Source organism: Physella acuta, unplaced genomic scaffold (assembly GCF_028476545.2).
Source record: "Physella acuta isolate Inbredline_101_S28 unplaced genomic scaffold, ASM2847654v3 ptg000150l, whole genome shotgun sequence".
NCBI lineage: Eukaryota > Metazoa > Mollusca > Gastropoda > Physidae > Physella > Physella acuta.
Window position 1 is genome coordinate 1,410,399 of NW_026731669.1, and position 22,980 is coordinate 1,433,378.

The following is a 22,980-nucleotide window of genomic DNA, read 5'->3' on the forward strand; positions in this document are numbered from 1 at the left end:
AATAGCTGAGATGATAGTGTTATTAATACCACGCAGGTGGTGCGTGATCGAGACACACCAAGTAAAACTTATTTTTTAATTTTTTTTTTATAAATTTGAATCTTCCGATTTTAGACTATACATAAAGGAACTACTTCATTCAAATTTGATTTAGATCTAGATCTATAGATCTACTCATCAAGACGCACGCTATGAAATATATACAATTTTATCGGTCAAACTAATAATACAAATTACTTAAAAACAACATAATGACCAAATTTTTATACGGAATTATTTAAGCCACTTAATCAGTGTGTGCCTGTGTTATGTTAAATGTGTCGGATTTTTAGCTAATTAGTTATTTCTTTGCTTTGTCACTAATATAGTTCAGCGTGTAGTAAAGCACATTGCGTTTTGACCAATAACTATTTCATAAATTATTTTTCTCAAACAAATATAACATTTTAAAATATATAGATCTATAATTCATGTGAAACGGGTACCGATGGCTAGTAGTTAAGAAGGGTTGAACCTATCTTTAGATTACCTTTAAAATCAAGCAGATGTGATAGCAAAGTTAGACAGCACATTTGCAGCGACCCGGTACAGTTTAAGTAAGGTTTGGTCGGAAGCACTTGGAAGGTTTCTTGTCGCTATAAACACATTGTATTTTCGTAAAATAAAATAAAATAATTATTGTTTACCCATGTCGATTGGTAAGGAGGTGGTGAGTCTTCGGGCAGGGGTGGACTTCCACATGTTAAATTGATACTAAATTAATTACATTATTTAACTCCGTTTCTGCATATGAAAAGTAACAGTAAGACGGCAGTGCTCTTATTTACGAACAGAAACAGCTCAGGGGGCGGGAGGCGGGGGGATCACACCAAGGCAACCTTGTTTAGAAACGGGTCTTCTGTACTATAACGGTTGTTACGATTTTGAATTATTATTTCCACCCCCCCCCCCCCCCCGATTATGTGGTGATAAAAAGTAAAAGAGAACTATATAAATGACGTCAACCCTCTGCACCAGGAGTTTTTTCTTTGTACGGGAAAATCAATCAAATCAATACAATTTACATTTGCCTATAATTGGGCCTGTAAATAGGTAATCAGTTTCACTTTTTTGTAGTTGCCAGCTAGTATTTTTAAAACCAAATTTGAATTCTTTTATTAAATCGGTAACAGCAATCGTTTAAGAAATAGAACGCTATTATTAGTAAGTGTTTAAAAATAGTGAACGACGATAATATCAGATTACAAGATGTAGTGTAGCTCAAAGAAAAATATAGCCAAGGTTATATTTTGAGTTTTTTTTTAAAGAAGCGTATTGTCTAAAATTGTCTTAACCTAGGCCAACAGGTACTTAATTTTTGTTCTTTTATTAGCAAAATGATAATGATTGTTGCGTTTTTTTGGTACTCTTGATATTTTAAAATCTCAAAGCGATGTCTATAGGGCTGGTAAGTAGGTCACCAACCAGCTCTACGGCTCAATAAAACCTGCATTAGCCAAAGAACTGTTTATAGACCTACTTACCAGCCCTATAAACAAATAGGCCTACCTCTACCATGTATATTTTATTTTTTATTAATCAAGTTACAACAATACAATTTGTTCGAAAATTTATTCCCCTCCCTGACGAGATTTCGAATTTAAATTCGAAGAACGAGACTTACACCCCCTGTTGTAGTGGTCGGTAAAATGTTAATGTGATTATTTAGTTAAAAAGAAAAAAAATGTGTCTATATTTTTATTTTAAGCGCAAAACAAAGTTTTTATTTTTAAATAAAATGTTTATAATTTTTTTGCATTCTAGTGTTTATGACATTTGTAAACTGAAAGTGTAGGTCAGTATTAGTTTTAAAAAATGAGTTTGGTGTATGTTTTGTATTTATTTTAAATATGCATTCTAATTGCAAACTGAAGGTGCTACATAATACTAGTGTTTTCCTAAATACCCGAAAGCGATCAACTGCCGTTTAGTCCACGGTTGACTCACATTTTTTGCATTGAATATCTATGACCAACAATACTTCGTCATCAGGTAGTAATTCATCCTTGTTGTTAGTGGTTATTTCTTTAAAATTCTATTAAAATCTTTACAAAATGTAACAACAAATGCGGAGTTACCAAGGTTAATCACTAGCCCATGTCGTCGCTAATCTAATCGAATTAGATTTAAAATTGGATAATTTTACATTGTTATCAAAGACGGACTTATATGTAGCCCGGGGCGCCAAATCGAGCCCTGCTTAGGCGCCGGCGGAACCGCCTGATTCAACTAAGTGAACGAGTATAATATTCCTAAATTATCCATAGTCTTTAGCACTCACTTAAATGAACGTATGCGCAAAAGCATACACAGGAAGGCATGTGGGCGCCAAATAGCACTCTGTTGGGGCGCCAGAATACGTCCTGGATTCGATTTAGAAAGGGACTTTAGTAACCCTTCTTATCCGTAGTCTATTCATAGCCTATAGCACTGTATAAATCGAACGTATGCGCCATAGCGCTGACGAGAAGGCCCAGGTCGCAAAAGAGCAACCTCTCGGAGCGCCAGAGGACGCCCAGATTCGATTTAGTTAAAGACTGTAGTAACCTTTCTTATCCATAGACTATCGCACTGTTTAAAACGCTCCAAGGGCACCAAATCGAACCCTTCCGTGGCGCCGGTGGACGTGCCTAATTTGATTAGTTAACGACTATAATACCCCTAACTGGTCCGCAAAGCGAAAGATAAAAGTAAACAAAGAGGACATTAAGAAGCGGCTTCTAAACTGTTATTGATTTTTAATAATAACTAGAATACCCGTCATCCGTTGGATAACTGTGGGCTTCGGGGGTCATCCATCAAAAAACATCACGTCTGTCACTCAGAGGCATAGCGACCCTTCCCGGCGCCCGGGGACAAACTTTTCGATTTGAACCCCCCCCCCCCCCCAAGATTTCGATTTTCAACCCCCCCCCCTCAAACTTTTGATGTGCACCCCCCCCCCCCCCCCACTCAAACTTTCCATTTGAACCCCCCTCAACCTTTCAATTTATTTTTCCAAACCATTTTAGCGCCCCAACATATGTCCCCCCCCTTCCCCCCCCCCCCCGCCTCCCCTTCCCCCCCCCTCCTCGCTACGCTACTGCAGTGTCACTTATCGTCACAAAAACAGACCCCACATTCAAAAATATGTTTTTTATCTTTTAAAAACACCGAAAACAACGATTTCGGACTATCCCTTCATATACTGACGTCACAGGTGACCTACTCAACTCTACTTCACCTGCCCAGTGTCCCGCCAAGTCTCAGACAACAAAAACTATTCCAGCCGAGCATGTCTCTGACCACACTATCCCTTAATTTGCTTAGGACAAAGAAACAGATGAACCCTACTTCACCTGCCCTGTGCCCCGCGAGGTCCTGATAGTCAACCTTATCATTCACATATAGGGCTTAAGAAAAAATAATTGAAAACGTAAAAAAAAAAAAAGTTCTATTAATGTTTATGACACTGACTTTAAAATTTAGCCTTCATTCTCCAAAGCAAATTTTAAAATGCTTTTCTGGCATATCTAGCCCTGGCCACCTATACAATGTTTAAATAATGTGAACACCCGCCATTTTGTTCGTGGTAAACATGGCCTAAAAATGATCGGCAGACATGCGTCCGGTCCGTACGCCATATTGTTGTTAGCAGCCGACCACGCCTCCAAGTTAGTGAGTAATCCTACTTTATCTAGATATGGAACGTAGATAACAAAAAAATCCCATGTATTCTCGAATTAGATGATGATTGAAGCTAAACAAAGATTTATATAAAATAATTAAGGCCCGAAATAGATTCTAGATGTAGAATTTACATTAATCTAGATCTAGAATATTTACATTGAGTCTAGTGACCTAGATCTAGAATCTAGATCTAGGCCCTAGGCTAGATTCTAGATTCATAACTTTCCTTCGACAGCTGATCTTTAGATCTAGAGAAATTTATTGTAAAACTAAATGAAAAAGACAGTTGAACATTGATATAAGTGTTGGAACGTAATAAATACAGCAAACGGACGTATTGTTAAAGTTATGACCGACAGAAAATTAGATTTAGAACGCGTTAAACTTGTGAATGGGAACACAATTTTCTTCGATAGACGCCGCCATTTTATTGTACTAAAGAGTAAACAAAAACCTGTGACGTCACGGTCCCGCCGAGTCTAGTGGCTTTTCAAATCTTTTAAAAAAAAATGGGTTACTGTACGTATGAATAAATCAATAAATTAATTAACGTCTTTAAATAAATTTGTGATTAACAGTCTGTCTGCATTAAAAAATTATTCTCTACCTACATACTATTTTACAGCTCTCCAGATAGAGTCGAACATATCACAATTTTCAATCAGGCAAACAAATAAATATTCAAACATGTAAACAAACTTGACTTTCAGTAGTATATAGATAGGTAAATAGTAAGTTCAATGTATATATGAAATGCAGTATTTAAAATATCGGCGTTTTACCTACCTCATTGCACTTTATCAATACACGCTAATTATATAATTTTTTTTTCCAAAACAAACTAATAAAATGTACATTTTTTCCACCAATGTAATGTTTTTTTTTTAAAGGGAAGTAAACAATTGTTTGTTATCTATCAAGGGAAGTTATCGGCAATAAAGGAGCAAAGTAAAGTAATTTGTACACTGTTAATTAAATGTTTGTGAACTATGATACTTGTTCTTCTTCGTTCTTAATTTTAGCGTTGGAATGTATCCCCCTCCAGCACATTCAAATATGAGCGTCAACTGGTAATGCGCTATTGAGGCCATTGATTCCGATTCGATTTCAGCCTGTTTTTCTTTTTGGATTTGCTTCCATAGCCTTTGTCTAACAAACTACAGGGCAGCATTTGTTTGGATTTGGAGTTGTCTCTCCTAGAAGAGGGGTTGTCCCCAGCTATCGAGCAGTGTTTCTTCCAGACTTTTTTCTCCGGGGGGGGGGGGGGCACTTGAAATTTTCGGGGGGGGGGGGGGGCGGTAGACTTTCTTCGGGGGGGGGGGGGGCGGACACTGTTAAAAGTATATATTTTCTATGTAAATTATATAAATTTCATTTCGTTAGGGGGGGGGCGATAAAATTTTTTCGGGGGGCTTTGTCCCCCCGAAGAGACGCCTGGAAGAAACTCTGCTAACGAGCCTCATCTGCCCCAGGGTTCGAACTCGAGACTTTTCGGTTGAACAACCATGAGTTTTACCGACTCGACGACGCCAAGCCAGGATGATACATTTTTTTTATGATTTTGCTTGATAACTGATTCCTCTAATTTGAAAAAAAAAATTATTCCATTGGGATTGCTAAATGTGTATTTTAACATTTGAACACGGCAGATAATATTATTTTTAAAAAATCGTTCTCACACTACTTTTGAAGAGAGCATTTTTCTTTCCCTAAAAAAAAACCGCAGCACTTTTTTGTGTGCTACAAACTTCGCTATTCTTTTCGCAGTATTTTATCCTCTCATCATTATCATCTTGGTGTAGGTGTAGGTGTAGGTGTAGGTGTAGGTGTAGGTGTAGGTGTAGGTGTAGGTGTAGGTGTAGGTGTAGGTGTAGGTGAAGGTGTAGTTGTAGGTGTAGGTGTAGGTGTAGGTGTAGGTGCAGGTGCAGGTGTAGGTGTAGGTGTAAGTGTAGGTGTAGGTGTAGGTGTAGGTGTAGGTGTAGGTGTAGGTGTAGGTGTAGGTGTAGGTGTAGGTGTAGGTGTAGGTGTAAATGTAGGTGTAGGTGTAGGTGTAGGTGTAGGTGTAGGTGTAGGTGTAGGTGTAGGTGTAGGTGTAGGTGTAGGTGTAGGTGTAGGTGTAGGTGTAGGTGTAGGTGTAGATGTAGGTGTAGGTGTAGGTGTAGGTGTAGGTGTAGGTGTAGGTGTAGGTGTAGATGTAGATGTCGGTGTAGGTGTAGGTCAAGTTGTGTATGTATATGTGTATGTATATGTGTATGTGTATGTGTATGTGTATGTGTATGTGTATGTGTATGTGTATGTGTATGTGTATGTGTATGTGTATGTGTATGTGTATGTGTATGTGTATGTGTATGTGTATGTGTATGTGTATGTGTATGTGTATGTGTATGTGTATGTGTATGTGTATGTGTATGTGTATGTGTATGTGTATGTGTATGTGTATGTGTATGTGTATGTGTATGTGTATGTGTATGTGTATGTGTATGTGTATGTGTATGTGTATGTGTATGTGTATGTGTAGGTGTAGGTGTAGGTGTAGGTGTAGGTGTAGGTGTAGGTGTAGGTGTAGGTGTAGGTGTAGGTGTAGGTGTAGGTGTAGGTGTAGGTGTAGGTGTAGGTGTAGGTGTAGGTGTAGGTGAAGGTGTAGGTGTAGGTGTAGGTGTAGGTGTAGGTGTAGGTGTAGGTGTAGGTGTAGGTGTAGGTGTAGGTGTAGGTGTAGGTGTAGGTGTAGGTGTAGGTGTAGGTGTAGGTGTAGGTGTAGGTGTAGGTGTAGGTGTAGGTGTAGGTGTAGGTGTATGTGAAGTTGTGCATGTGTATGTGTAGGTGTAGGTGTAGGTGAAGTTGTGCATGTGTATGTGTATGTGTATGTGTATGTGTATGTGTATGTGTATGTGTATGTGTATGTGTATGTGTATGTGTATGTGTATGTGTATGTGTATGTGTATGTGTATGTGTATGTGTATGTGTATGTGTATGTGTATGTGTATGTGTATGTGTATGTGTATGTGTATGTGTATGTGTATGTGTATGTGTATGTGTATGTGTATGTGTATGTGTATGTGTATGTGTATGTGTATGTGTATGTGTATGTGTATGTGTATGTGTATGTGTATGTGTATGTGTATGTGTATGTGTATGTGTATGTGTATGTGTATGTGTATGTGTATGTGTATGTGTATGTGTATGTGTATGTGTATGTGTATGTGTATGTGTATGTGTATGTGTATGTGTATGTGTATGTGTATGTGTATGTGTATGTGTATGTGTATGTGTATGTGTATGTGTATGTGTATGTGTATGTGTATGTGTATGTGTATGTGTATGTGTATGTGTATGTGTATGTGTATGTGTATGTGTATGTGTATGTGTATGTGTATGTGTATGTGTATGTGTATGTGTATGTGTATGTGTATGTGTATGTGTATGTGTATGTGTATGTGCATGTGCATGTGCATGTGCATGTGCATGTGCATGTGAATGTGCATGTGAATGTGTAGGTGTAGGTGTAGGTGTAGGTGTAGGTGTAGGTGTAGGTGTAGGTGTAGGTGTAGGTGTAGGTGTAGGTGTAGGTGTAGGTGTAGGTGTAGGTGTAGGTGTAGGTGTAGGTGTAGGTGTAGGTGTAGGTGTAGGTGTAGGTGTAGGTGTAGGTGTAGGTGTAGGTGTAGGTTTAGGTGTAGGTGTAGGTGTAGGTGTAGGTGTAGGTGTAGGTGTAGGTGTAGGTGTAGGTGTAGGTGTAGGTGAAGGTGAAGGTGAAGGTGAAGGTGAAGGTGAAGGTTTAGGTGTAGGTGTAGGTGTAGGTGTAGGTGTAGGTGTAGGTGTAGGTGTAGGTGTAGGTGTAGGTGTAGGTGTAGGTGTAGGTGTAGGTGTAGGTGTAGGTGTAGGTGTAGGTGTAGGTGTAGGTGTAGGTGTAGGTGTAGGTGTAGGTGTAGGTGTAGGTGTAGGTGTAGGTGTAGGTGTAGGTGTAGGTGTAGGTGTAGGTGTAGGTGTAGGTGTAGGTGTAGGTGTAGGTGTAGGTGGTGTAGGTGGTGTAGGTGTAGGTGTAGGTGTAGGTGTAGGTGTAGGTGTAGGTGTAGGTGTAGGTGTAGGTGTATAAGTACATTTGTGCCCATTTACATGTGTAAATTTATCCACATAATATATGAGTACATTTATCTAATGGAAATATATAGTGCACTAAGCTTATGTTAACAAAAATATTAATAAGTTGTGCATTCAAAGTCTTTAAAAATCTTTTTTTTTCTTCATTTTAAACAAAAGTTATTTCAATAATGTAGCAGAAATAAAACTAAACGAAAATTTTTAAAAAAGTAGACTTAAATGATTGTGATTCAGCAGAACTGAAAATGTCTGGCTTGTTATCCAACATTCCACATAAAGATGAAGGATGAAATACGTGGCGAGATAACAAAGCAATTCTTTTACGTTCTCGCCAACATGAGCCTGTCAAAAATCTTGCTGTCTGTTTTGACAATAAAATAGATATTGTTCTTTTCCTTGCTTATTTTAATGAAAGACGATAATTAAAAGAAAAAAAAACTATTCATTTCTCAGGGGAAGGGGTTTTGATATTCTTAAATTTTTTTTTTTTTAATAATATATTTTGGAGAAGAGGAGGGCTATTGTACTTATTGTAACTATATACTATTTGGTGAAGATTGGGGCGCTTTATTTTAAACTACTTGCACACTCACTATTTATATATATATATATATATATATATATATATATATATATATATATATATATATATATATATATATATATAGATATATATATATATAGATATATATATATAGATATATATATATATATATATATATATATATATATATATATATATATATATGGTGACAGGACAAATGATCTCAGGACAAATGATCTCAAGGACAAAAGATATCAGGACAAAATATATCAAGATGAAAGATACAACTGACAAATGTTCTCATTTAAAATATCTAGGGTAAAATTGATATCTCATAACATAACATTTACATTATCAAGTAGGATTTTAATGAATTTCAACATGTCTGAAATTTTTTTTTTATTGTTTATTAATTTTTTTTACACGTAATTATTCTGATATATACTAAACAAATGAGTTAAACTACATTTTTTAAATAGAGTTTTATATTAAATGTATAAGACATGAAAATGAATGTAACAATTTAAAAAAAAAAGCTTGTAAAAGTGATAAAAGCCTAAGTCACATAAATGTTAAAAACAAGTAAAATAAGTTTCACCACGGTGATTTGGTCCTCAGAATCGTAATGTAAAAATTATGCTTTTATTTTATTATCAACACAATTGTACCGTTAACTACGGTTGTACTTTACTGGCTGTTGTCCAGCGTAAATCCGACATGTTAAAAAAGCAGACGCCTGTCACTAGAGTGTGACCGTAGCTATTGACTTTAATTGATAGTTGATTTGTCCACGGAAAGCGAACATCTTGTCCCTCAGTGCATGTCTCCGCAAACAAAGCGAGCAACCACGTTGCTACATAGGAGTGTTTTCATAGCCACACTCCCTTCCATAGTTAAGCTAACCATTTAATCTTGCTTCATCCAGCTGATGAGGTAGAATTGTCAAATGTTCGGCCCACCTACACTGTCTATCTAAACTTAGCTTTAATCTACAAATATCATTTAACAAACCTACGGGACAAATTTTTTCTCAAAATAATTATGTGAAAGAAAAAGGAAATTAAACAAAATGAAAATCAATTGTTTTTAAAATTTAAACTCATCTATAAACCATCCTCAAAACTATAATGTTTTGTTATGAGATACTATGTCTGTGATATTTTGCCTGAGATATTTCCGTCTGAAATCATTTTTCCTGAGATCATTTGTTATAAAATCCATATATATATATATATATATATATATATATATATATATATATATATATATATATATATATATATATATATATATATAAATATGTATATAAATATATGGTTCCATGACAAATGATCTCAGGGCAAATGATCTCAGACAAAATATCTCAGACAAAATATCTCACGGACAAATGATCTCAGGACAAATGATCTCAGGACAAAAGATACCAGGACAAAATATATCAGGACAAATAATATCATGGACAAATGATCTCAGACAAAATATCTCAGACAAAATATCTCACAGCGAAATTTTAATAGTATGTACGATGATTTTAGTTGATTAGAACTTTTTTTTATTGACTGTTAATATGGGTTTGTTTACTTTTTTACGCATAATAATTGTGAATAAAATGAATTTGTTAAACATAACAAACCATTTAAAGATTTATTAAACTTTGTCGTAGCATTTGATTCGAAAAAGTAAAAATTATAACTTACTCCTTTACAGGGGCGTAGCGAGGGGGGGGGGGGGCGGGGGGTGCGGACCGCACCGGGTGACACCATTTAGGGGGGTGACCAGGGGGGGGTGCAAATCGAAAACTTGAGGGGGGGGGGTGCAAATCGAAAACTTGAGGGGGGGGGTGCAAATCGAAAATTTGAAAGTTTGTCCCTGGAAAGGGTCTCTATGCCTCTGGGGGGGGGGGGGGGGGTGACACCATTAAGTGCCGCACCGGGTGACACCCGACCTCGCTACGCCACTGCTCCTTTAGCTTGAAAGTTGTAATAAATGATAATGTATAAAACAAATATAGTAATGGTAGTTATACAACATTAAGGTTCAAAACACGCGAAATTATTTTCAAAAATGTAAATGGGTCTTCAGGATCGTAACGTTAAACTATTGTTTTTATTGCATCATCAACACAAACATAATGTTTACGTTTCTTTGCTGGCAGGTACATAAACATGATCACACCTCTCATATACTATGTGATCATATATTGTGTGAACTCTTGCTCGACATGTCCTAATTTCACATTTCCAAATCTCTTCGCCTGTTTATGGCAAACATAAATTCACCAGAAACTAATGTCCTAAAACCTATCTGCGAGGTAACGAAAGAGGCCATAACTGAGTAATCACCACTAATACTGCTTTGTTTGATGCACACTACGACAAACTTAGCTCTGCGATGACCGCTGTTTGTTTAAATAAGAATTTGTCACCTGATCACTAAGGTGTGACCGACGCATAACTATTGACTGTTGATGCTAGTTGTATTGTCCATGGAGGGCGGATGTCTTTCCCTTAAGGCTTGTCTCTGCCATCAAAGCGGGCGGCCACCTTGATACGAAGGTGTGTCTTTATTGTTATTTCATTCCTTTTATTTAGTTTCGTCCACCTGACGTGGTAGGATTGTCTCCTGTTTGGCAAGCCCACCTACGCTGTCTATCAAAAACAATCTTTAATCTTCGTATACTATATTACTAATACTAACTTTAAAATGTTTAGTGCAATATGACAAAAACATTTCTTACAACAAATTATATAGGCCTATAAACAATATTAAAACATAATAAACAAAACCATATAACAATCATTAAAAAAATTTCAGATCAACTAAAATCATCAACTACACTATTAAAATTTGGTGTGAGATATTTTGTCTGAGATATTTTGTCTGAGATCAATTGTACGTGGTATCATTTGTCCTGATATATTTTGTCCTGGTATCTTTTGTCCGTGAGATCATTTGTCCTTGAGATCATTTGTCCTGAGATCATTTGTCCGTGAGATATTTTGTCTGAGATATTTTGTCTGAGATCATTTGTCCTGAGATCATTTGTCCTGTCACCATATATATATATATATATATATATATATATATATATATATATATATATATATATATATATCTTGGGAAATAATAAATTTACTGCAGCTAATTGGGAGCGGGAACTAGATGATCATCAATATATAGATTGGCTTTAAGGGGATTGCTAGGTCTAATAATCCTAACTGAAATCTTGCAATTTGCACAATATTTAAAAAACTTTTAACTTTTCTTAATATTTCTCAATTGTCATTCTCAAAAAATATATCAGCTAATCTTCAATTTCTATACTATAGAACGGAATATGTTGGGAATGATAGGTAGTGGTATAACTTGAGGTAATTTAGTACATAAAAACGTGAAATTATATTTGGCATCGGTATATCTTAGATGTAGCCCTTGTAAGCAATAAATTAATTTCAAATTGTTATAAGATTCAGATATATGTAACTGTAAAGTTCACTTTCGAACCTGACGGTATAGCGAAGTAGAGGTCATATGTTTCTATTAACTCGCAAATGACTGATTGTGTGATTAGCTTTATGCTTAGCCGATTTAACTTTCCTTATCTTGAGTCACATACCTATAAGAGTTGGATGGACATTCTACAGACTTGAACCTGGATTTAAACACGAGACGTTCGCGTTAACACTCGTATTCTCTACCATTCTACGCCGCCGTCCCATAGATTTAACATTAACAGCTATTAAAGGTTTCTGTAAGGATTTGGTGGTTTTGTATGACTCGATTTTACGTATTCGGATTTTTATTGACATAAATGATTAAACGAGTGTTCTAGTGTCAACATCTTTTTTTTTCTGTGGGAGAGTGATAAGGGTGGGGGGCGAGAGGGTTAGTTGGAGGTTTGCAGGAATGATTCAGCACAAAAACATGGTCATATCGATCATCACCTTACTGCGTCAGGGATGCTAACGCGCTAAAAGACAAACACAAACCATCTCACGATGTCATTTATTGTAAATTTAAGATGAAGTTTCGCTTATTTGTTTTTAACGGATTGACGTTAATGCCTTTTTTTACATTTGATTTATATATGCACTAATGCTCTTGGTTTTTAAAACACGGTTAAGTAGAAAATGTTGACAGCTAAACTTTTTTTTAATGTTGAGAAAAGCCACTTTTCACGTCCATCCTAACAAGCGTGGCTTAAATTTAGAGAACAACGTCAGACTTCAGTAAAAGCAACGTGAAAAGTTGTAGAAAAGAGTAGTGCTGAAAACAGTGGTTTTGTGTAGTCAACATTTCTGATATTTCTACAACAGTAAGTCGTTTACTCTTCACTGTTAGACTCTGTCATCTATTGTATTGCGTTTTCTGAAATGTTTCATCATTTAAAAAAAAAACTACCTTAATTTTCTACGTATACAAATTTAAAAAATGCTGTATATGATCTATATTAAAAATTTAAAATGCATAGTACTGCCATTGAGATCTTTACTCTGTCGTTTTTACTTTTTAATTGGTCTAGAATTATTGAAGAAGGAGAATGTTACTTTTTCCGATTTAAAATAAGTTCTCGTAATTTAAAAAAAAAAATCAACCTACTTTTTTTCAGTAAAAACTGGATTTGTTTATAAAATGTAATATGGCCTCTGAACAGGTTTAACCGTTTTTCAGCATGTGACCAGTTTTTTTCGGGCATTGTTCATTATTCCCACAAAGTATTAATGGATGTCGTTAAGAAGTATTTTGTAAAATGTTTAGGCTTACTATAAGCATACACGTATATATATACGTATATAATACACTAACCGTCCCGGCCAGGCCCTGCTCTGGCTTCTGTGAAAACCTTTCTGTAAAAGACCATTACCTGTGTGTTTATTAATCATCATAAACCCGGCATTACCCACCCAAACCACAACCAATCAAAACCTAAACAACAAAACGCAAACATAACGCTAACACAATTACAAATACAAACGAAAACAAAAACCTAACAACAAACCCAACCACAACCACAAACACCAATACATACACAAAGAAAAAAACAAACAAAAAAGCAAACGAAAACAAAAACCTAACAACAAACTCAACCACAACCACAAACACCAATACAAACACAAAGAAAAAACAAACAAAAAAGCAAACGAAAACAAACCAAATCCAAACGCAAAACCAACCACAAACACAAACCCAAAGAAAAAAACACAAATGAAAAAGCAAACGAAAACAAACCAAATCCAAACGCAAAACCAACCACAAACACAAATACAAACCCAAAGAAAAAAACACAAACGAAAACGAAAAAAGAAAGAACAAAAACGAACCAAATCAAAACGCAACCACTAACGCAAACCCAACCTAAACACAAAGAAAACACTAGCGCGAACATAAACGCAAAGTGCTCACAGTCTAGCCCGGGGCGGAATCACCTGTTTCAGCTTAATAAACGACTATAGTACCCCAACTTATTCATAGTCTTTTGCACTCACTTAAACGAACGTAGGCGCCAAACCGAACACGGGAGGCCCGGGGCCCAAAATAGCACGCCAGAGGACGGCTGGATTCGATTCACTTAAAGACTATAGTAACCTTTCTTATCCATACTCTATCGCACTGTTTAAAGTGAAATTATGCACCATAGCTTAACAGGATAGCCCAGAGCGCCAAATTGAACCCTGGTGGGGCGCAGGCGGACGCGCCTGTTTCAATTTAATGAACAATTATAATACTCCAAGCTTAACCGTAAAATACCTACAACATTTGCACTTGATCAATCCCCGCTAATTATGTATTTTTTTTTCCAAACCCCAAAACAAAGTAATAAAAAGTAAATTTTTTTCCACGAATGCAATGTTTTATAAAGGGAAGTAATTGTGTTTTCCTAATTTATCAAAGGGAAGTAAGTGCTAAAGGACTAAATATAAATAATTTTTAGACATAATTAGAATTTTTGTAAAAGATGATATTTTTTTTAAAATTGTGTTTATCAACATGCCGACAATTATTACTATCAGTTTGAAAAACTATTTCCCAACACTTTCAATAGTAATTTTTTAACTCATACATTTAGACTATGAGCACGATAATAATCTAACACTTAAATCCATCGAAGTATGTCCACGACAAACAAACTTATTATATGTTACATATAGAATTGAGCTTTATATATTAGATTCGAGAAAGTTTAGGGAAGATCACTCCCGGTTTATTTAAACTAAAGAACAGATCACTCCGAATAATATCATAGCCCAACATGTGTAACATTTAACTCAGCGGCTTATTGCTTTACGCGACATGTTTCATTATAGAACACTTTGGATTATAGGATTAGAAAAATAGATTTCTTCATAGCATATGTTACTTTTGAATTTGACTTACACATTAGTCTGACCATTGCAATTACCATTGAGTAAATTGATATTTTTAGAAAATATAGATTTATCGTACACACCACTCAGGTATTTTAAATTAGTGAACAAATGACGCTATCTTATGAGTTTTCTGAATTTAAGTTCAACATTGATAAACACAATAGGTTGGTATCAGATGCGTAGCGGGGTGGGGGGACATATGTCCCCGGGCGCCGACCTTAGGGGTGGGGGGGGGGCGCCAAATTGAAAGTTTGAGGGGGGGGGGATTGCAAATGAAAAGTTCGAGGGGGTTGCAAATCGAAATATAGAGGGGGGGGGTGCAAATGAAAAGTTCCCGGGGGGGGGGGGGCGGGGGTGCAAATCGAAAGTTTGTCCTCGGGCGCCGGGAAGGGTCGCTAAGTCTCTGGTTGGTATAAAGATAAAATTTCTATCGATATTATTGACTTAAAAAATACTAACATATTGTTTAATATGCGAACATCTGAATTGTTACAAAAACTTACTGCACCTATTATTGTTTATGGGGACAGTTACAAATTATGCTGCGACAAATGCACATGGCCGGTGATTCCCACTTATTCTTGTAAAGCACCAAAAGACGCCATATCTTCATGTGAAAATCTCCTTGGTGATGTGGTTAAACGTATACTGATATGGATGGTAGCGATGGAAGGTTTAAGAGGTATTGGCGTTGTCATTGGCTGCCGCATATTCTATGAGAAGCATTTGCTAAAACAGGGTTATAGATTGTTTGTTACACACCTGGACTTGTCAGACTTTATCATGAGCGTTTACCTGATGATCATAGCAGGAGCTGATATTTACTACCGTGAGGACTACTTGTTGTATGACAATGAATGGCGACACAGTTCGGATTGTAAGGCCGCAGGTTTTCTCGTTACTCTCTCTGCTGAGACATTGGTGTATCAAAAATATTTAATTATCGCATTGCTAGTGATCACTTTAGATCGATATTTAATCTTTAGAGATTTACTGACTTAGACAAATATAACGCCAAAAATATAATCAACTTTCTTTTGTCTTATCTTCGCTATTGGCATCGTTATCTCCACAATATCAGTTGTATTTCCTGACTGGCAGATTTACTCATCTAACGCTGTGTGTCTGGGATTTCCTGTAAATTTGACTCAGAATTTATTATGGATTTTCTTCTTACTTCTCTATATTGTGATCAATTTTATAATTATCGTTCTGATAGTCACAGGGCAAATTGAAATATTCAAACACCTAACTATGCTCAGCAACTCTCTAATTAGTTCATCTGTCCACATGAGACGTGAGATCACAGTTGCCAAAAACCTTTCGTTTTTCGTCATCTCCAACATCCTCTGTTGGTTTCCAATTGGTGTTGTTGATCTCATGTCTGCCTCCGGTCATGTCTTTAGTCCAGACGTTTATGGCTGGCTGGCTATAGTAATATTACCCCTTAACTCTGCTGTCATCCCAAAAAAAGTAATCAATGCAAGGACCAACAGAAAAAGGAAATCCTCAGAACCTTGTAATGGAGGCTATTAGTATAAATGAAGAAGATTGCGATAATTGACAAGAAATGTTTCACAATGAAGCTTCTAAAGAACTGTTACCTTTCACAATTCAACAGATTATAGAGGAATAATGCTATCATCTGTCCTAGCAAGGTACTTATTAGAATCATGCTTTAGACGCTGGGGAGACATTTAACAAGAAACAAGGCCAGAACAGGTAGGGTTTCACCACAACATGTGGTGTACTGACCACATAACCACGATGTGTATAATTATTTAACAGTCAATTGCGTGTCAAGCACTTCTCTACGTGACCTTTGCCGATTTTGTGAGGGCATTTGATAGTCGGAAAAAGATGTCGTTGGAAGTTTATGTACAACTAAGGGATCCCTCCGAAATTCATCAAAATCACCTAATAGCTTTATGAATCTGCCAGATTAGCCACTACAAGTTAACTGAGCCCTTATTATTAATAGTGCTGCATGCATTCGCCGATGATCTTTTTTGTTAATCACTGGCTCGGTTATGATAAGAACAATCTAAGACCAAAAAGCTGGAATTTTGCGAGTCCTCACTAAACATTTGGTGGACCTAGATTTTGAGGATGGCATCAGCCTCTTCTTACATCGGTAACAGCATGTCCAGCCCATGCTAGCCAAACTCAGCACCTAAAACAGGCTTAAAGATCAAGTGGGAAAAAAAGGTAATTAGAGTTATCAACCGACAGGAGCTCCCTTTTAAGATTCAAGAAATGACTATTTCGGAATGGGATCACTTATCTATGAAGTGTATAAAACAAGGATAGGGAAGTAGATGAGGAGACTAGTAAGACTAGGTACACATTCAACTTTCTCTGCACAGCATGGACGTTATGAGCAGTCTTAGCTTTACAAGAAATGAATGTTTGAGATCAACGTGAAATATGTCATTCTCTGTTTCTGCAACGATGAGAGTAACACAAATACAAATCAATTACAACACAATTCAGACTTTCCTTAACGGATCCCTGTGTTGTATTTTAAAAAAAAAACTTAAAATGTAGTTTAAGGGGGAACAAATTAATTCAATATATCCTTTTTTCGACATTTGCTTAAATTCACAAACTTAAAAAACCAATAAAAAAATAACTAATTAAAATTGACATTAATTACAGGAAGGCAGATATATGCATATTATTTTCACACTCACATTAAATATAACTAAAAAACTGGTTATTGAATAGAAAATGTAAATAATATTTCTGTTGAAAAACAAACGCATTCCAAATGTTGACTTAATATGTGTATGACAGCCCAAAACATTGCATGAGTTTAAAGCAGCCATAGTTTAGAGATAAAGTTATCGTGTGGCGTTTTCATCAGCTCCTGGTCGATTAATTGGTATCCACACTGCTCCATCTACAAAAAGCCTTTTCATCTTTATGTAATTCTGTAAATATGAAAGTATATAAAACATATTAAAAAAATATAAAGTTATTAATAAAAACAAAATTTAAATATTTCAAAAAAATGTAAATAACTGACCGAAGTATTGAGAGTAAATCTGTGATATAACCCTGCAGGGACTATTATAAGGTCATTTTTAACAACCTCCACTCTAATCCACTTGTCATCAATATCACGCACGTCGAAATAACCACTGCCTTTAACCACAAATCTTATCTCATCATCAGCATGGATGTGCTCCGTATAGAAAGCTGCAATCTAAAATATAACAATTGTATAGCACCATAAGTAACAAGTTTAAATAGCAGAATACGTGATTGTTATCTCAATAATCTTGGGATTTGACAAGCGTTCTGCATAGACCAAACTGAAAATATCCAATTAAAAATAAACTTCTACGAAAATTCTTTCAGTCCTGAAAATTACCTAGCTACTTAATTTTCTTCTATGCCCGGCCATTTACAAGATCATTCCAAGTATTTTCTCGCCTTTGCAATTTTTTACATTTCTTTCCATTTCTTTCTTATTATTTTCAATTCTTTTTCAATTTCTCTACACCTGCGTTTTTTTACATTTATTTGTGCTTAATCAAAAGTTTTCAGCAGATAAGAGCCTAATAGTAATTTTAACTTTTTATTTTAGTTTCTGAACTAGGTAATTAAACAGAATATCTGAAATTAGATAGGGTTCATATTTTAAAAAAATATAAAGTGCTTTCGAAGTAATATTTGAAAATAAAAAACATTTCAGACAAGAATAATCATTATGATAGTAATAAATTACCAAGTCACTATAGCATATGTCGTAGTATAAACAATAGCTATATTTGAATGCTAGGTCTAATCGTTTCTTTGTGCAGGATTTTAAAAATTTAGATACAAAATTAAATGGAATGCAGTGGGAAATGGTAGTGCGGCAGCTAACACCAACACTTTAAATACGGAAATTGAGTAAAAAGTACCGCTATTTAAACTATTTCTACAACTCACAAAAAAGCAAACTCGGTTCGAGATATGAAAATCTTAAGTTCCTTCATTGAAAAGCATTTCAAAAGCACCTTCTCATTTAATTTCTTTTAGTAATGTAACTGACACTATAAGCGGAATATTTTAGAAATGAAAATTCGAATTAAGAAATGTTTGAAGATAATAAGACGTAAAGCTATTTGAAGCAGCAGAAGTGTGATTAATAGCAGAATTCTCAGAGGCAGAAAGACACCGTATATTTATACTTTTTTCAAGTTTCTCTTAATGAGTAGGACATAAATGGAGTCTTTCTTAAGTATAAGACATCATAACAAGGTAGTACCAGTATTGTTTGCAGTTGTACAATCATGATACTGCAGGAGACAATAGGATACTAGATGTCTCTAATGCCACCCATAATCATAAAGACCCCATTATCTGCACATGTAAAGGCGGACATGAAAAAGCTGAAGAAGGGAAAAACAGCAAGGGTGGAGAATTTACAAGCTGAACTAATAATAGCAGCAGGAGAAACAATCTGTCAGATGCGCTGCTAAATACTTACAGCAAAACCTGACAGACAGGAGAATGGCCCAATCTGTTGACCCAATTTCTTATCAACACCATTGCCAAGAAAAGCAACTTATAGCTCTGTCGAATGACAATACCATCAGTCTAATAAGTCATCCACGCCAAATCCTGTTAAAGATAATATTCAACTGACTGAAGCCACAAGCTGAAAAGATCATAGGTGAAGAACGGGGCTGGCTTTATAGAGCAACCTGAGCAGTAGTGTTTACAACAAAAGGCGAATGGTTTAGATTAGCCACAGGAGTCAGACAAGGCTGCTTGAACTATCGCATTCAATATCTACCTAGACTGAGGCCTTAGAAGATCACATCGGCTCAGGCAGTATCGGCGGATGGATTATTATTATAGATAGTTAATAAATTGTTTCATTTGTTCCTGTTTTCTAACTTTTTTTTAATTAAAAATAAAAAATGTCCAATATTCCTGACGGTACTTATAAGTAACAATACATTTTTGGGCCATTAAAACTAAATTTTCTTTTACATATGCTTTAAGTGTGCCAAAAGCAATATGATAACACATTGTTTAAGAAAATAATTTCATTCAGAACCTAATTCCGTAAATAAATATTAAGAGAAGAATAATCACCTAGATAATTAAAGTGCCAATAGCCGTTGAAAGGTGTCAACTTAATGTTCATCTTAAATTTTGTGTTCACAAAAGTGAGTAGTTGTGTGCACAAATATTTTAGTGACATCCATGATACCAGCCCTATTGTCAGATGTAAGGTACCAATATTGATATTACATTCTTGGTTCTTAACCGGTTGTTAAAACATAGTACTCACCATGTTGTCATAGTTAGGTAAGGTCTCTTTGGAGATCTCACAGATATCTTCATAGGAGTATCCTCGATTTTTTTTTAAGTTTGCATAATCTTCATTTGTTTTCAATGAGCCAGCATCAAACTGAATCAATACAATTATTAACATTTTAGCTAATGTTATATGTTATTTACTCTTACTTAAATTGATCATGACGCTATGACATCACATAGCAGTTCCAACTTTCATGGCAATACAACTAATGGAGGGCGGGTGGGGTTGGTCGCCCTGGGCTCAAACAACCCTAATGGACCGCTTTAAAGGGCGCCCGACCCTCTCCCTCGCTGGACTGCCAGGGTCAGGCAGGGGTTAAGGAACCCGAGGGTGAAGCTTGGACTAGAAGAATACATTAGGACAGTTGAACGTTAGGCTTGCTAGCATGTAGTCGTGTTTGTGTTTTGTAATGTGTGATAGGGCTGGCACCTAAGGCCGGCCGCTATTAATGAACTAGTTCTGCTTCCTTAGACCATAGTAATACTACCGTATAGAGCAGGGGTCTCCAAACTACGGCCCGCGGGCAGGATGCGACCCGCGATGTCCTCTCATCCAGCCCGCGGAGATCTTTTTGTCCACGGAAAAACCATTTGTTGGTGATGGCTGAGGAACTTTGCCCAGAAAAATCAAAGACATGCCTGAAAGAAATTGGCCCCCGAACTGAAATTTGATATTTAATGCGGCCCTTGGACTGAACAGTTTGGAGACCCCTGATATAGAGTGAAGTTCCATTATCTATGTAATTAAAGTTGTTTAGCTGAAATTGTGTTGGTGTCTTCTTTAACAATCAAGTACTCTACTGTGTCTAATCCACCCCACAACTGTTTGACCTCTCACTGCAGTAATCATCACCGTCATCACCTACCATATAAATGACTCGCGTTTCATAACAGTATCTTTTAAGAGCATATTATTTTTACACCGTAAAAGCCAACAACTGCCAGATGTAACATTAATGTAAACAAAGAAAATATTATAAGAAAATGTAACAGACCATTGTACACTAACAGCATTGGATATATATCTACAACAAAAATAAAAGCGTCCAGTACGAACTAAATATTAAATAATATGCACATAATTATTAGTAATTGTCAATAATGTCGAAAACTAACTTGAAACAAGCACATAACTAAAATTCAATATTAATTGAATCCGAAATGTTACATGCTGTATCTGTGTGTAAAACGTTAGCCACTACTGCCCTCCACGCGTCATTAGCCCCCAAATCAAATACATCATCTGAAATACCACCTCGTGTAATTACCCCAATACACAATACATACTAAACCCGTATCTATCCCTTTCTTTCCCCATATTTATCTCCAAATACCCAACCCTGTTGCTAACCAAAACCATACGCTTTATCTTAATCTAAACTGCATCCAAATTCTTTTTTATTGCAGTAGCTTTAGTTTTCTGTGCTCAATGCTGATAATTAGGCAGAACCAACACATTTTGTAAAATCTGCTGCTGTTTATTTGTAATCGCCGGTACTTTGAATTTTAATTTGTTGATGACATTTGTTGCAAATTGATGCCATTTAGAGCGTGTTCATTAGCTTCAACTTTGTTTACCTATTGGGGCATATCACAAGAACCATAACTGGATAATTTCAAGCAGTCGTTCAATTTTTTCATCAATATGCATATTTGACAAAGATTAGTATCCAAAAACGTTGTTCAATGTAAAGTAAAAAGCCAGGTGTTTCATTCTTTTCCTTGAACCTTGCAGATTCCATCATATGCCGTGTCTGGTTATTCTTGCTACCGGTTTCCTCAGTGTATGAGCTATCCATCTACACCTTATTTTGTAAGTTTCTTGCTAAACTGTGATTTGTCCTGTCTTTCCCCGTAACTTACATTGACTAGTTACCCAAAAAAAAAGAGAAGAACTGCATATTTACTAGAATTTTTTGTTTTCTTCAGTGACTCGCGGCAGTTTTTTGTTGCTAGTATTACTGTTAGGGTTGGGGGCCTCGACGAGTGTCGACTGGAGTGTTAGAGCGACCCATTGGAAAAATGATAGCGGTCACACCTTACGTCACACCTTACTTTAATTTTCCAATATGACCGTACAGTTCGTGATCCGCGATCGAAATTCTTAACGGTGTTCTGACTGCCTAGTTCACCACTGGGTCTGGATTAGGACTAGCATTAGAGTGGTTATACTAACATACACATACCTTCAATACTTCTAGCGAGGTACACGGAAGAACAATTTTATTATGCCAAAAAGATAACAAGCGGATAACAGACGACTGGATGGAATTAAATTACAATAGCCTAAGAAGCACTTAGCTGTTTATTTTAAGGATAGAGCTGGGAAAAGGTGAAAAGAATGACAGAAGTAAGTGGAGAGCTTTAACGGTGTCCTTAATTTCCCAAAGGAACATTAGGAAAATAATGATGATAATTGTGTGATAAATGATGACCAATGGTTTTAATGTATTGGTACTACTTTTTTTTTCAATACAATATTATCAAATTATATTGAGACATTTCTTTAGACTAACGGTAAAGCATTCCACTCCAGTTTTTTTGTATAACACATCCAACTTGAGAAAGACAGGAGGATCATTCATGTGAGGCTCCCTTTGGTCTGCATCAGAGCTGTCCATGTACCACGCCCTCACCATTGTAAATCTAAAATAAACACACACAAAACATAAAACTTCGTTAGTGTCTAAATATAGAATTATGAAAATAAAACAGGGATACATTTTGAAAAATGTAATTTGTCAATAAAACATTTTAACCTCTAAATTTTCTTTCCCCTAGTTATATAAGGGAGGCAATTATCATAGGTGAGCTACCGAAATTAATCGTATCTGCTTTGAGTCTAAAAAAATATAAATGGTGATTACAGAAAACATTTGTAAGATGAAACATTTGGATTTTATTAGCTTTTTTTTGTATTTTATATTTGTGTTAAGCGAATTT

The 22,980-nt window shown here is 35.9% G+C and overlaps 1 protein-coding gene across 1 annotated transcript; it reads right to left on the reverse strand.

Moving 5' to 3' along the window:
• Window positions 1-17,558: 17,558 nt before the first annotated feature.
• On the reverse strand, window positions 17,559-22,677 carry LOC131935626 (acireductone dioxygenase-like). The gene is made up of 4 exons (XM_059292128.1): window positions 22,554-22,677; window positions 20,009-20,128; window positions 17,744-17,923; window positions 17,559-17,648 (listed from the first exon to the last, which is right to left on the reverse strand). The coding sequence occupies exons 1-4, from the start codon at window positions 22,674-22,676 to the stop codon at window positions 17,559-17,561; spliced, it is 513 nt and encodes a 170-aa protein (XP_059148111.1). The 5' UTR covers window position 22,677.
• Between the last annotated feature and the right edge of the window lie 303 nt (window positions 22,678-22,980).